The sequence below is a fragment of the Sorex araneus genome, chromosome 3 (genome assembly GCF_027595985.1).
Source record: "Sorex araneus isolate mSorAra2 chromosome 3, mSorAra2.pri, whole genome shotgun sequence".
Lineage (NCBI taxonomy): Eukaryota > Metazoa > Chordata > Mammalia > Eulipotyphla > Soricidae > Sorex > Sorex araneus.
In genome coordinates, this window is record NC_073304.1 from 172,271,453 (window position 1) to 172,285,199 (window position 13,747).

The 13,747-nt window shown below is 60.7% G+C and overlaps 1 protein-coding gene across 1 annotated transcript in view; it reads left to right on the top strand.

Moving 5' to 3' along the window:
- TECTA (tectorin alpha) overlaps positions 1 to 13,747 on the top strand; it is a 58,588-nt gene that overhangs the window by 21,540 nt on the left and 23,301 nt on the right. Inside the window, exons 7-10 of the mRNA XM_055132181.1 lie at positions 1,101 to 1,671; positions 3,837 to 4,429; positions 5,948 to 6,521; positions 11,954 to 12,555. Coding sequence (XP_054988156.1) covers positions 1,101 to 1,671; positions 3,837 to 4,429; positions 5,948 to 6,521; positions 11,954 to 12,555 — 2,340 coding nt within the window. The remainder of the gene's footprint in view (positions 1 to 1,100; positions 1,672 to 3,836; positions 4,430 to 5,947; positions 6,522 to 11,953; positions 12,556 to 13,747) is intronic.

Genomic DNA, 13,747 nt, shown 5'->3' on the forward strand with positions numbered 1-13,747 from the left:
AGTGTCTCCGATTCCCAGAGACGGAACGACATTTGACACGGGAGGATGACATGGGCCTCGCCTGGTCCCCAGTTTTGCCTCTGGCCACCCCGCCTCTCTCCCATTCCTGTCTGCCTACTGTCCTGTGTCTGGTCACCCCCGCCCTGGTTCTTGGCCCGGGGCCCTCGGCGCCTGCTCTTTTCCTGGCTTCCCCTGCTCGTCGCTGGCCAGCCGGGCAGCACTCCCTTGCTTCTGAGAATGTCTCCTGCACGAGGTCTCTTCAGGGCTGGGGGCAGCTCCTGGCCACCCCCCAGTGCCCTCCAATGGTGCACACCCCAACAATCTGCCATGCTGCCTCGCCAAGGACCCGGGTTCCCCCAGGGACAAGGACGTCGATGTTGTTTCTTATTTCTCTGCACGAAACAGGCCAGCCGCCTACCCAGCTCCGAGCCGTGCTCTGCCTCATGGAGGTTGAACGATGGCATGCCCCAGGGTCAGGGGTGGATGGTGGACGGGGGCCTAGCGGGAGCAGCCCCAAAGCCGTCCCAGGGGAGCAGGTGTCAGCCCCGGCTTCAGCGGGGCCGGGGCAGCAAGGGTCTGTGGAATGTCTGCGGCTGATGAAAGCCAGAGGGTTGGGTGAGAGGGTTGAGGTGGGGAGACAGGGGAACGGTCCTTTAAGAAAAGACCTGCAGCCTGCCAGGAAGCAGGGAAGCCACAGTCCCTGGAGTTTGGGTCAGTGTCCGGGGGACCTCTGGTCAGGGTTTAAATGCAGGGCCACCCGCAGGCTCAGCTGGCCTCTGCCTCAGTGGACAGCTAGTTCTGGAGCCTGGACTTCAGGGGAGAAACTCTCTCTGGGGCCTGAGTTGCTTTGTTCTGTTTTGGGGTTTTTTTTTGTGGGGGGGCACACTTGGATATACTAGGGATCAGTCCCGACCGTGCTCAGGGAGGCCCTTTGGGGTGCTGGGGACCAAACTGGCTCGGCTGTGCATAATGCAAGCGCCCTCCCGGCTGTCCTGTCACTCCAGCCCCCTGAAGCTTTGCCGCCTCTTGACCTGCGCTGAGCCCGTGGTCTCGGCCAGCCGGCGCCCACTCACGCCCCGCCCTCTGCCTGTTGTTGGCAGGTCAACGACCTGGTGACCTCTTTGCCTGTCACCTTAGACCTGGGGGCGGTGAAGATCTACCAGAGCGGCATGGCCACCGCCGTGGAGACGGACTTCGGGCTCCTGGTGACCTTCGACGGGCAGCACTACGCCTCCATCTCCGTGCCGGGCTCCTACCTCAACTCCACGTGCGGGCTCTGCGGCAACTACAACAAGAACCCGCTGGACGACTTCCTGCGGCCCGACGGCCGGCCCGCCATGTCCGTGCTGGACCTGGGCGAGAGCTGGCGGGTGTACCACGCCGACTGGCAGTGCAGCTCGGGCTGCGTGGACAACTGCACCCAGTGCGACGCGGCCACGGAGGCGCTCTTCTGGGGGCCCGACTACTGCGGCTTCCTCAACAGGAGCGACAGCCCGCTGGGCGAGTGCGGCTCCGTGGTGGACCCCACGGCCTTCCTGCACAGCTGCGTGTACGACCTGTGCAGCGTGCGCGACAACGGCACCCTGCTGTGCCAGGCCATCCAGGCCTACGCGCTGCTCTGCCAGGCCCTGGGCATACCCATCGGGGACTGGAGGAGCCAGACAGGATGCGGTGAGTGGGACGGCTCGGGGCGCCCGTGGGCCCCCCCCCCCTGCTTTAGACCAGGACCCCTCCCACCCCGTCTTTGTTTTATTTTTATTATTATTTTTTTGCTTTTTGGGTCACACCCGGCGATGCACAGGGCTTACTCCTGGCTCTGCACTCAGGAATTACTCCTGGCGGTGCTCAGGGGACTATATGGGATGCCGGGGATCAAACCCGGGTCGGCCGCACACAAGGCAAACGCCCTCCCTGCTGGACTATCGCTCCAGCCCCTCCCCTCCCAGTTATGTGCAGGAAAGGTCCCAGGGTCCTTCCACTTCTCCCCGTCCCCAGACTACTCAGAAAATAAGTTAACCCCAGCAGGAGCGGCCTGGGCACTCCACGTGGCCTTGCCCACAGTGGGGCGCTGCGGAGCAGAGGGGCAGAGGCCGACCCAGCCAGGCAGGGGGCAAGTTTGGGAGAACAGCTCACCCCCTGGGGTCTCTCTGCTTTCAGACCCTTTAGCTCTTTGCGACTTGCTTTGGGGGTGTCTGACCCTCTGCTGGCAGGAAGTAGAGACCGCAGGGGAGAGAGAGAGAGACACCCCTGTCCCAGCAAAGCCGCCCGGGGTTCCTCTCCCGACTGGCCGGCGTCAGCGTGGTTAGGGGACTTCTCAACCAGACGGACCCCAGATGGCTCCTCCGAGCCTCGGTTCTTCCTGGTGCCCCGTTTTCTGGAGACGCGCTGGCGGGAGCTTGGCCCTCGGGCAGCCGGGGCAGGAGGAGCTGGTGGAGCTGGTCAGAAGAGGCTTCTGCCCGGTCTGTGGGGCTGACTCCCCGCACCCCGGACACCGCCAACAGCCCGTCACACAGACGCACCAGCCCTGCCCACGGCTCCGAGACCTGGGCCAAGAGCAAGAGACTTCGTAAATGAAGGGGGAAGTGATGTCACTCACCAGCCTCTGCCGTGCCCAGAGCAAGCAGAGCCAGGTCCCACTGTCCTTGTCCAGTGACCTTCCCGAGCTCGGGGACACCCCCCCCATGTGTGTCTGTAACGTGTTCTTCCTAGGGGGCCGCTGCTGCCTTCCTGTTCTCTTTCCTTTTGGGGGTCGGGGGGACTATCCCCGGCGGTCCTCAGGGCCGACTCCTGCTCTGTGCTCAGGGGGAGTGTGTGGGGTCCCGGCGGTCAAACCCAAGTCAGCTGCATCCAAGGCACGCGCCCTCCCTGCCGTCCTCTCTCTCCACCCCCCTTTCCTGTTTCCGTCCCCCTCCCCTTACCCCCTTTCGGTGGGGCGACTAGAATTCAGGGAACGGGTTTGCTAGGCCCTGGAGCCCACCTGTTGGGTCCCAGGAGACTCGAATGTTTCTGCACATTGATGGCCCGGAAGTCAGCACCTCAGGGCTCCCGGGTCTCACGTCCCCGTCTGTCTCCTGGACAAAGGGGCTGGCCCCTTCCACCTGCATGTCTCTCCTGCTCATCTCTCATCTCCAGCTTCCTCCCTCGGGGACAGGGCTCGAGTTCAAACTGTCCCACAGTTGTTTGCTTGGCTTGGCTTTTTTTTATGCATGTTGAATTGTCTCCTTAAAATGGGCAATGCAGGGCTGGAGTGATTGTACAGCAGGCAGGGCGTTTGCCGTGCACGGGGGCGTCAGGATTGATGGTCCCCTGAGCCCCACCAGGAGTCATTCCTGAGTGCAGAGCTAGGAGTAGCCCCTGAGCACTGTTGGGTGTGACCCCCAAACAAAACAAACAAGAAAGGGCCGATTCCTTCCCACCTGATCAGTTGGTAGGTGAGTCCTGAGCTGGAATCTTAAGACCGCCTGACGTTTGCAGATCCCCAGGTAATTGGAGACTGGGGCAGGCCTGAGAGTCAGCCCAGCCCGTTGCGTGGTTCACATGGCAACGTGGTCAGCTTCTGGTCTCTTCCCCTCCTGTGTGCCACACGGTGCCCCCTGCCAGCCCCTGCTTCCCATGCGTGGGGATGTGGAGGGGGTGGGGTGCATAGCCAACGGGGGAGCTAGCCGGTGCCTCCCACACAAGGCACAGCGCCCCCTGCTGGCCCGAAGCCCCATGTCAGTGTTGGCAGTGAGGCCCCCAGGGATTCGGCCACTGGGCGCCCACAGGTGGTTAAGGGCAGGTGTTCTTGGTGGGTCCTGCACCCCTGACCGCCCCGTGCCTGCTCTCTCGCCCGCCAGTGTCCACGGTGCAGTGCCCGAGCTTCAGCCACTACTCCGTGTGCACCAGCAGCTGCCCGGACACCTGCTCGGACCTCACGGCCTCGCAGAACTGCGCGGCGCCCTGCACGGAGGGCTGTGCCTGCAACGACGGCTTCGTGCTCAGCGCGGGCCAGTGCGTGCCCCTGTACCAGTGCGGCTGCGACTTCGACGGCCACTACCACGCCCTGGGCGAGTTCTTCTGGGCCACGGCCAACTGCACGGTGCAGTGCCTGTGCGAGGAGGGTGGCGACGTGTACTGCTTCAACAAGACTTGCCGCGCGGGCGAGGTGTGCGCCGTGGAGGACGGCTACCAGGGCTGCTTCCCGCGGCGAGACACGGCCTGCCTGCTCAGCCAGCTGCAGGTGCTGCACACCTTCGACGGGGCCGCCTACGCCTTCCCCGCCGACGTCTCCTACACCCTCCTGCGCACCTGCCCCCAGCACCCCGACTACCTGGAGATCGACATCAGCAAGAAGAAGCCGGACGCCGGGCCCGGCTGGCTCCGCGGGCTCCGCATCCTCGTGGCCGACCAGGAGGTCAAGGTCGGAGGCCTCGGGGCCTTGGAGGTCAAGGTAAGGTGGCACCAGTGGCCCCCTGCAGGTCCCCCTTCTCCCCCCGAACTTTCTGGCGGCCTTTGTGCCTCTGTCCGTGAGGCCAGTGGGAGCACTTGGGAGCGTTCCCCTGTGATAGGCCCCAGATAAGGGGGGAGGGGGCCGCTGGAATCTCCCCTTCAGTAGGGTGACGCTGGCACTGCAGGCACCAGTTCACGGGCACTCCTGTGGGCCGAGGCTCATGTCCTCATGTTGTGGCCAGAAATGGAGGCGCAGAGAGAGGGGGACACAGCTTTAGCCCAGGCCTGCAGGACACCGACTCGCCTATCTGAGAGTCTCTGGGGGGTGACACCGGGGCACCACCCACCTGCTCCCAGTCTCACGGGCCCGTCCCGGCAGCTTGGGACACAATGACAGCCATACACCATCTCTCGGCGGAGATTGGCTCATTAGGAAAGGGGGAAGCTTCGTGGACCAAGAACTGTGCAGTGAGACCCCACGGCAGGCCCTGGGGGGCTGGGGCCTAGGGAAGCAGGAGGTGAAGGCGAGGAGGATGTGAGAGGGGTGGGAAGAGGGCTGTGGCCGGGATGGAGAGAACTGGGCCGGGGATGCTGCTTGCTCATGTTTCCACACTGGGCCCTCCCACACCCCAGGGGAGCCTGCAGAGAGACACCCCAGAGAAGTTCGGCCACATCGACGCCATCTCCAACCGCTCTTGTTTTTTTTTGACTGTTCCATTACACTTTAATGCAGTCAGACTTCCTGAAGTGTACAGATACCACAGGCTGTAGATAGATGTTCTTTTCATATTTGTAAACAGTTTTTATAAATAATCACTCCATAGCATTGTAATTAATACATGTATATATGTATATATATTTTAAATAATGTAGGAGTACTGCTATTTGTTCAGCCATTGATTAAGCTGATTGAATTGGGCATGAACTTCTCATTACTTTTGTTTTTTTAATTGTAATCACCGTGAGATAGAATTTCAAAGCTTTCATGCTTGAGATTCAGCCACACAATGATGGAACACCCATCCCTCCACCAGTGCACATTTTCCACCACCCACATCCCAGTCCTCACCCTGCTGCCTCTACGGCAATTTCCCCAATATTCTCTCTCTAATGTGGAGCATTATGTTTGGCTCGAAATTTCCCACCACCATTCAAGCCTGCCTGCCAGGGGCAGGCACTAGATCATTTATTTTCCATTGCTCATTTTGAATACCACGGGAGCTTGCACGGCCATGAATGTAAATATAAATTTCTAGATTGTAAAAGGTTGGGTTCCACAGACATCTCTGTGTGGCGCTAACCCCTTCTGGGATTCAGTTGGGCGTCTCTGGGCCAGGGCTGTTGGTGCGTGAAGATGGTACCCGGAGGCAAATTGTGGGCATGACAGCCAGTCTACTGGGTTCCCCCCCCACCACTCTTAAGGGAGCCGCCGTGACAAGGCAGAACCGTGCCGTGCCTCGCAGCCTGTGGTCGGCGGGGTTCAGGGTGGCTCGGAGTAATCCACTTTGCTTTCTTCCAGGTGAACGGCCAGGACGTGGACCTGCCCTTCTTCCACCCCTCGGAGAGGCTGGAAATCTTCCGCCACAGGAACAGCACAACGGTGGAGTCCCGCGGCCTGCTGGCCGTGCAGTACTCGGACTCGGGGCTGCTGTCCATCCGCCTCTCCACCGCCTACTTCAACTGCACGGGCGGCCTGTGCGGCTTCTTCAACGCCAACGCCAGCGACGAGTTCTGCCTGCCCAGCGGCAAGTGCACGGACAACCTGGCGGCCTTCCTGGAGGGCTGGGCCACCTTCGAGGAGATCTGCAACGGCGAGTGCGGGGACCTGCTCAAGGCCTGCGGCAACGACTCAGAGCTGCTCAAGTTCTACCGCAGCCGCGCCCGCTGCGGCGTCATCAACGACCCCTCCAACAGCTCCTTCCTGGACTGCCACGGCGTGGTCAACGTCACCGCCTACTACCGCACCTGCCTCTTCCGCCTGTGCCAGAGCGGGGGCAACGAGTCGGAGCTCTGTGACTCCGTGGCCCGCTACGCCGGCGCCTGCAAGAACGCCGACGTGGAGGTGGGCCCCTGGAGGACCTACGACTTCTGCCGTGAGTGCTTGGGGGTGCCTGCTGGGAGGTGGGAGTTGGGGGGGGATGCTGAGTGTCCCCTGATGTTGGTTTTTTGGGAGGGTGCACACCTGGCGGTGCTCAGGGATCACTCCTGGCTCTGTGCTCAGGGATCACTCCTGGCTCTGTGCTCAGGGATCACTCCTGGCAGGGCTCGGGGGACCGTATGTGGTGTCGGGGATTTGAATCCGCTCAGCCGTGTGTGGGCAAACGTCCTGCTGGCTGTACTGTTGCTCTGGCACTCCTGCTCGTTAGAAGGGGGCTCCCAGGCCAATGGCTGGTCTCCCACAGTGCTTCTCTGCGGCCACCAGGCTCTTTCTCCCTCTGGGAGTGACGCAGGGGCTTATTTCGGGGCCAGGCGTTGGCTGCCCTGCCGCCATGCTTTCCTCTGGACAGTGCAGGACGGAGCGTCTCGGTGAGGGCTTTTCTCTGCCTCCTCTCCTGGCAAAGATGGGCCCCACTCAGTCCCAGCAAAGGCGGTTGCCTTCCATAGAGCAGATAAAGCCGGACTCTCCGGGGGGACACAGCAGTGGCCGGGAAGGGAGTCCCATGTTGCTGGTCTTTTGTCTTGTCCCCAGAGTGCCTGACCCTTGTCAGCAGGGCAGTTTCAGTACAAGCAGTAATTAGGAAAAGTGGCCGAGAGGGATGGTTATGTGACACCCTGGCATATCAGGGAGGCCACAAGGGGCAAGGACAAGGAAGGGTAGGAGGGTAGGAGGGATGGGGCGGTGTGGGACCCAGGCCAGGAGCCAGGACTGCCCCAGGGGACAGCAGCTCTGTCCTACCCAGAACCCTGGCACGCAACCCAGACCGGGGCCACCGTGAAGGGCCCTTCCTCTCCCTCTTGTCTTTGTTCTTCCAGCCCGTTTCTTCCTAAGTGTGTCCTTTCGCTTCTTTGGAGTAAATTCAGAGTTGCACGGAGGGTCGGGGATCTGCCCCGGTGAGCCAACTCTTGGTCACTTGCCCACCTGTTGAAGCATCTGTCTAGTCGTGGGAGGAGACGCGGGCACTGTCTGTGCATTTCTTGGGATCTGGACCCCCCCCTGCCCGTGGGCCCCTTGGTCCTGTCGCTGGGGTTGTCGCTGGGGTTGGAGTATGAAGGCGACACGGTGCTTGAGCATCTTTCCCGCATCTTCCTTCCTGATGCTGCTCTGAGCACCACCCTGAGTCTGTCTGCTCCAGCTTCCTTGGTCTTCACGACTCGGTTGTTCCTTACGAGTGCACCCCTCCTCATTAGAGATAGTGCCACCCCGCATTTGGCTTGGTGCCTCGCCGGGAGGACCAGGTTCCCTGCGCCCGGCACACACACCCTTGCCCAGAGGTCAGAGACATCTCTCCCCATGCCACAGCAGAGCACGATGACCCCTCTCTGGCCATGCTGCCCTCTCTCTCCCACTGAGGCATGGTCGGGAAGGAGGGATGGAGGCAGGTTCTTGACACTGCACAGCAAAGTCCCCTGCACTTCGTCAGAATACTGCGACTTGATTTGGGGCCCAGGGACGGGTTTTGCTTGTATCCATCTTTAGTGTGATGTGTAGAAACTGATGCTTGACTCCTTCAACACTCCCACCTCTGTCACCTGTCAGCTAGTGCTGTTGTGTTGTAAGCAGTTCTTTCTGTCTGCCCGTCACCTGTATATCAAGTATTCAAACATCTATACACATCCGTCGATCCATCCTCATCCATTCATCCACCTACATTCGTCCATCCATCCACATCCATTCATCCATCTACATCCCTCCAGCCACATCCATCTGCCTACATCCATCCATCCACATCTGTCCATCCACATCCATCTACATCCATCCAGCCACATTCATCCATCTGTCTACATCCATCCATTCTCATTCATCCATCCACATCCATTCATCCATCTACATCCATCCAGCCACATTCATCCATCTGTCTACATCTATCCATTCATGTCTATCCATCCTATCCATCTACATACTGCCACATCCATCTGCCTACATCCATCCATCCACATCTGTCCATCCACATCCATCTACATCCATCCAGCCACATTCATCCATCTGTCTACATCTATCCATTCATGTCTATCCATCCATATCCATCTACATCCATCCAGCCACATCCACCTACCTACATCCATCCATTCGCATCCATTCACTCACATTCATCTGCCTATATCCATCCATTCATCCACATCCATCCATCCACCCCCACATTCTTCCACCCATGTCTATCATCTGTACATTTCCATTCATCCAACCATATCCATCCACCCCCACCATCCATCCATCCAACCATGCATACCTATTCATTTGTCCACACCCATCTGCTAGCATTCATCCATCAAGACCCCTCTGACCACATCCACCCATGCATGCATCCGCCTACTGTCTACGTTAGTCTCTCCACATCCACCCAATCACCTTCATCCGTCTCCATCCGTCACCCACCTCTATTCACTCCATCCATCCATCCATCCATCCATCCATCCATCCCATTCACATCAGTTACCATGTTACCTGTACAGACACATAAGTTACTATTTTTCAATGATTTATATTTGGTTGTATTATTTTGTTGGCTATTTTATTGTTAACTATTATAATTTCTTAGCTTCATTTATAATTGTTCCAGAGTTGGGACCCCTCTGATATTGACCACCTAGATGTGTTTATAGTGTGACTGTAGTTTTTGAGCATTTTTTTAAGCTTCTGCATAACAAAACGAGCTGCACGTTCATCTCTTCACCTTCCTTGCCCCAGAGAGAGTCACCCATCGCCCCATTGAGCCCCGCCGCCATTTGGGGTGAGGAGTGTTATTAGAAACCAGGGTGTCGGTGAGGATCACCCACTGCCACGGGAACCTTCTTGCATTCGTGACTGTCACTCAGAGGGGGCGGGTATGTCCCTGCTGAGCACCAGCCATGCTGGAGAACAAGTCCCAGCAGGTGTGACTCCTAAGTGTAGTTGTCACTCAGCCCGCGTGTGTGTTTCAGGGCACTGGCGCCCTGCGAGCACGTCTTTTGAGGCAGCTGGGCTTCTGGGATCCCCCTTCCGTGGAGGCTCTCGCTTGAGTCCCGTGACAGCACACCACGGCCCCCGGGCCACTTTCCCAGCCCCCACTCCCTCACCCCACTCCCCACAGTCCTGCTTCCAGCTTCCCTAGTACCGCTGCTCTCCTGCTCCTGCGCTCGGGATGGCTGAGTCCGGAGTCCCCGGTCCCCTAGGTGTGGGGCCGTGCCTGCCCAAGGCCGTCTCTCCAGGCGTCTCCCAGGCAGAGCGAGGCTCGGGGTGATTTTGTGAGCATGGCAGCCCTGCTCGGGGAGAGCAGCCCGAGAGCTCCTCGCCCCCCGCATCTGGCCTGTGGAGACCCAGAAGACCCCCGAGAAGCCTGATTTTAGAGAGATTCAGGAGCAGCCATAAGGACTATGGCTCCCCAGGGCACAAACTGGATGTCCCCCTCGCCTCCTGGCCATGCTTGTAGACATGGCGGGCAGGCCTGAACGTGCCTGGGCGGCTGATCTGGAGGGGATTGGACGGGACCAGGGGTCCACAGCGCGGGCAGAGTCTTCCCCAGCCCTGGAGACAGACCCTGCCTCCACATCCAGGTATTTCTAACTGGCTCTCCTGTGCACAGAGCCAGGCTGCCCAATTAAGGGATATCACGAAGGCATTCCAGGGGCCAGGGGAGGTTTATTACTTCACGTCGGTATGTTCCAGACTTCCAGACGAATCCAGACAACACAATAAGTCAGAAAGCTCGAGCCGTTTAAATAAGTCATGTTATTTGCTATCACCATAAACCTGCAGTCAGAGTTATAACATTCATAATTTAGAGACAAATGTGAGACTCCCTCTGCACAGACACAGTTAATCAGCGCAGAACCAGCCTCGGGCCCTCGTGGTCCACAGCAAGAGGGGCCCCTCTCGGAGCCCAGGAGGGGCGAGAAGCTGCCGGTCGTGGCGCTGGCACTGGCGGGCACAGCTGGTGGTTGACCCACGGTGCCCTCCGTGCCCGGGGATCAGAGGCGCGCTCTCGGAATGATTTCGAGCGCGCAAACGGAGCACGTCGGGAAGGCGAGACCTGGTCCTCCCGGGAGAGGGAGGGGCCAGCACGCTCCCGGAGACAGCACGGGCTGGGCAGCACTGTCCTTCCTTCACATTCCCCAGCAAGCAGTTGCCCTTGTCAGATTCCGGCGTGCCAGGGCATGCTGGGAGTCCGGACACTCTGTTCTGTGGCACAGAGGCTTCTGGGCCCAGGTGCACTTGGAGAGGAAACGTGTGGACAGGGTCAGGCTGGTGGGGCGCAGAGAAGGGGCCAGTAACAGGGTTACCATGTGCGGGAGACGGTGGGCGGGCGGGTGGTGGAGCCCCGGCAGCCAAGGGCGAGTGTGAATCTCCTCAGAGCCGTGTCAGAGAGGGCGGCACAGAGGAGGTGCAGCTCCCGCCGTGGGTCTGCAGCCTCAGAACGGCCGATCCGTGTCGGCCTGGGTCAGCAGAGCACGGGGATGCCGTCCACAGGTCTCAGTGGCCTCAACACGCCCCTTCTTTCTAGAACGTTCTCTCCCCAGGAGAGCAGGGGCTGGATCTCTCCCTGGTCCTTGTTAGCTGGGTTCAGTTTCCCTCTCTGGGAGCTGAAGGGGAGGAGACACCCCTGGCTTCGGGGCCAGAGAGACGCAAGGGGGTAAGGCACTGGCCTTCTGTTGCCCTGACACTGCATGTCGCCCCACCAAGAGTGCTCCCTGAGCACGGCCAGGTGTGGCCCCCAAACTAACACAACCCAGCAGCAAGAGAAAAGGCTTCCCCGGCTTTGCATGCCCACCTCCCAGGTGCCAGGAGCAGGCGCACAGCAGGGAGCCAAGTGCCCTAGGGCCGTGCTTCTCAGTCAGGGCCTCCTGGAGAGCCCCGGGATGCTCCCAGGGGGCACAGGCGAGACGCATGTGCATGAAATGGGGGGAGGGTGTGAGACTAGGCCACCAGCTGGTGGAACAGGATGGTCCCCAACAGAACAGGCTTACAAGCATTGCACCAGAGTCTTTGCTTCCTACCTACCTGACAGTGCCGTGGATCCGTGGCCCCCCGCCCTGACAGTGCCGTGGGTCCGTGGCCCCCCTCCCTGACAGTGCCGTGGGTCCGTGGCCCCCCACCCTGACAGTGCCGTGGATCCGTGGCCCCCCACCCTGACAGTGCCGTGGATCCGTGGCCCCCTCCCTGACAGTGCCGTGGGTCCGTGGCCCCCCACCCTGACAGTGCCGTGGATCCGTGGCCCCCACCCTGACAGTGCCGTGGATCCCTGGCCCCCACCCTGACAGTGCCGTGGGTCTGGGGTCTGCCACAGACTGGCTGGGCAAACCTGACCTGTGTGCACTGCAGAGGGAACCCACTTGCTGCCTCTGGCCCCGGCCCCACACTCAAGCTTGCTTTCTCCTTGCCCACCCCCAGCTCTCGACTGCCCGGAGAACAGTCACTTCGAGGAGTGTGTGGCATGCACGGAGACGTGTGAGACCCTGGCCCTGGGACCCATCTGCGTGGACAGCTGCTCTGAGGGCTGCCAGTGTGACGAGGGCTACGCCCTGCAGGGCAGCCAGTGTGTCAGCCGGAGCGAGTGTGGCTGCAACTTCGAGGGCCACCTGCTGGCCACCAACGAGACCTTCTGGATGGACCAGGACTGCCAGATCTTCTGCTACTGTAACGGCAGCGACAACAGTGTCCACTGCGAGACCCTCCCGTGCAGGGATGATGAGTTCTGCATGGAGGAGGACGGCCTGCACTACTGCCAGCCTCGCACCGACGCCTCCTGCATCGTCGCTGGCTACGGCCACTACCTCACCTTCGACGGCTTCGCCTTCGACTTCCAGACGAGCTGCCCGCTCATCCTGTGCACCACCGGGAGCAGGCCCAGCTCGCACACGCTCCCCAGGTTCACTGTCACCGCCAGGAACGAGGACCGGGACCCATCGCTGGCCCTGTGGGTCAAGCAGGTGGACGTGACTGTGTTCGGCTACAGCATCGTGATCCACAGGGCTTACAAGCACACGGTGCTGGTGCGTGAGTGGGGCGGGGCTAGGGAGGAGCTTCATGGAGGGGCGGGGCATAGGGGAGGAGCTTCAGAGAGGGGTGGGGCCATGGGTGGGGCGGGGCTCTAGGGCAGGCCCTGGGGGAGGAGCTCCAGGGAGGGGAGGGGCCACGGAGAGGAGTGGGCCCCGGGTGGGGGGGCTTGGGGGCGGGGTCTAGGGGGAGGAGCTTCAGGGGGCGGGGCTTTGGGTGGGGGCGTGGCTCGGGCCCAGCAAGGCCCATAAGTGGTATTCAGGTGTTCAGGGTGCCTTGGAGGCAGGAGTCAGCTCAGCACAGGCGGGCCAGAGGGCCCTGCCCCTTGACCTCCTGGATCCGGACTCTGAACTGCCCAAGGTACAACCCCCTAGTAGGGAGCAGTCAGGTCCTTCGTCAACATAACAGTCTGTACAAGAGAGAGAGCCCAGACCCCCGGGACCCAGCTGGGTGGCCAGTCTGTAGCTTGGGGCTGCCACCCCTGTGAAGGGGGCAGAGTAGGGTCAGGAGACCTCGGGTCCCAGTCAGCCCCTGCCCTTTCTGGAGGTCTGATGGCATTTGTAAGCTGAGGCTCTGCCCACTCCCCTGTTGACCTCTGGTCCCCGAGGGAGGGGTGTTATCCCATGTGGGGCCCAGCAGGGAGCATTCATCTCCACTCCCAGGCCCCCGTGTCTCCTGCAGAGCTCTGGGGACAGCCCTGCTGGCACCATTTTCCATCCCCAGCACTCGGCGGAGGACAGGCTCCTGCAGCTGCGCGGCACAGCAGGGGGGGGGGACAGACAGAAGCGGGGGGCTCACAGACCTCCGAGGCCTGGGCTGTGGGATTGAGGCCAAGTGAGGCCCCCCGGACCCCGGGAGTGGATCGCCTTCTCAGCTCACCCTCACCCTGTCTGGGCTGCCGAGTCCAGATTGATGTCCACTGCCCCTTGGCCAGGACCTTTCCCCTGACCTCCAGCCCTACTCAGTGCAGCGAAGGTCTGAGTCAGGAGGGGCCCAGCATGCCCAGGAATCGCTTCCTTGTCACCCCTGCACGGGTGGTGCTGGCTCCCGGCCGCCTTCTGCCCGCCTGTCCTTGCCCCCTGTCAGGAGCGGCTGCTATTATTCTTCTCTCGGGGAGTGAGGGTGACTAATAATAACATCACAGGAAAAACAAATGCAAATCACGGACCAGCCTAGCCTGTACCACAT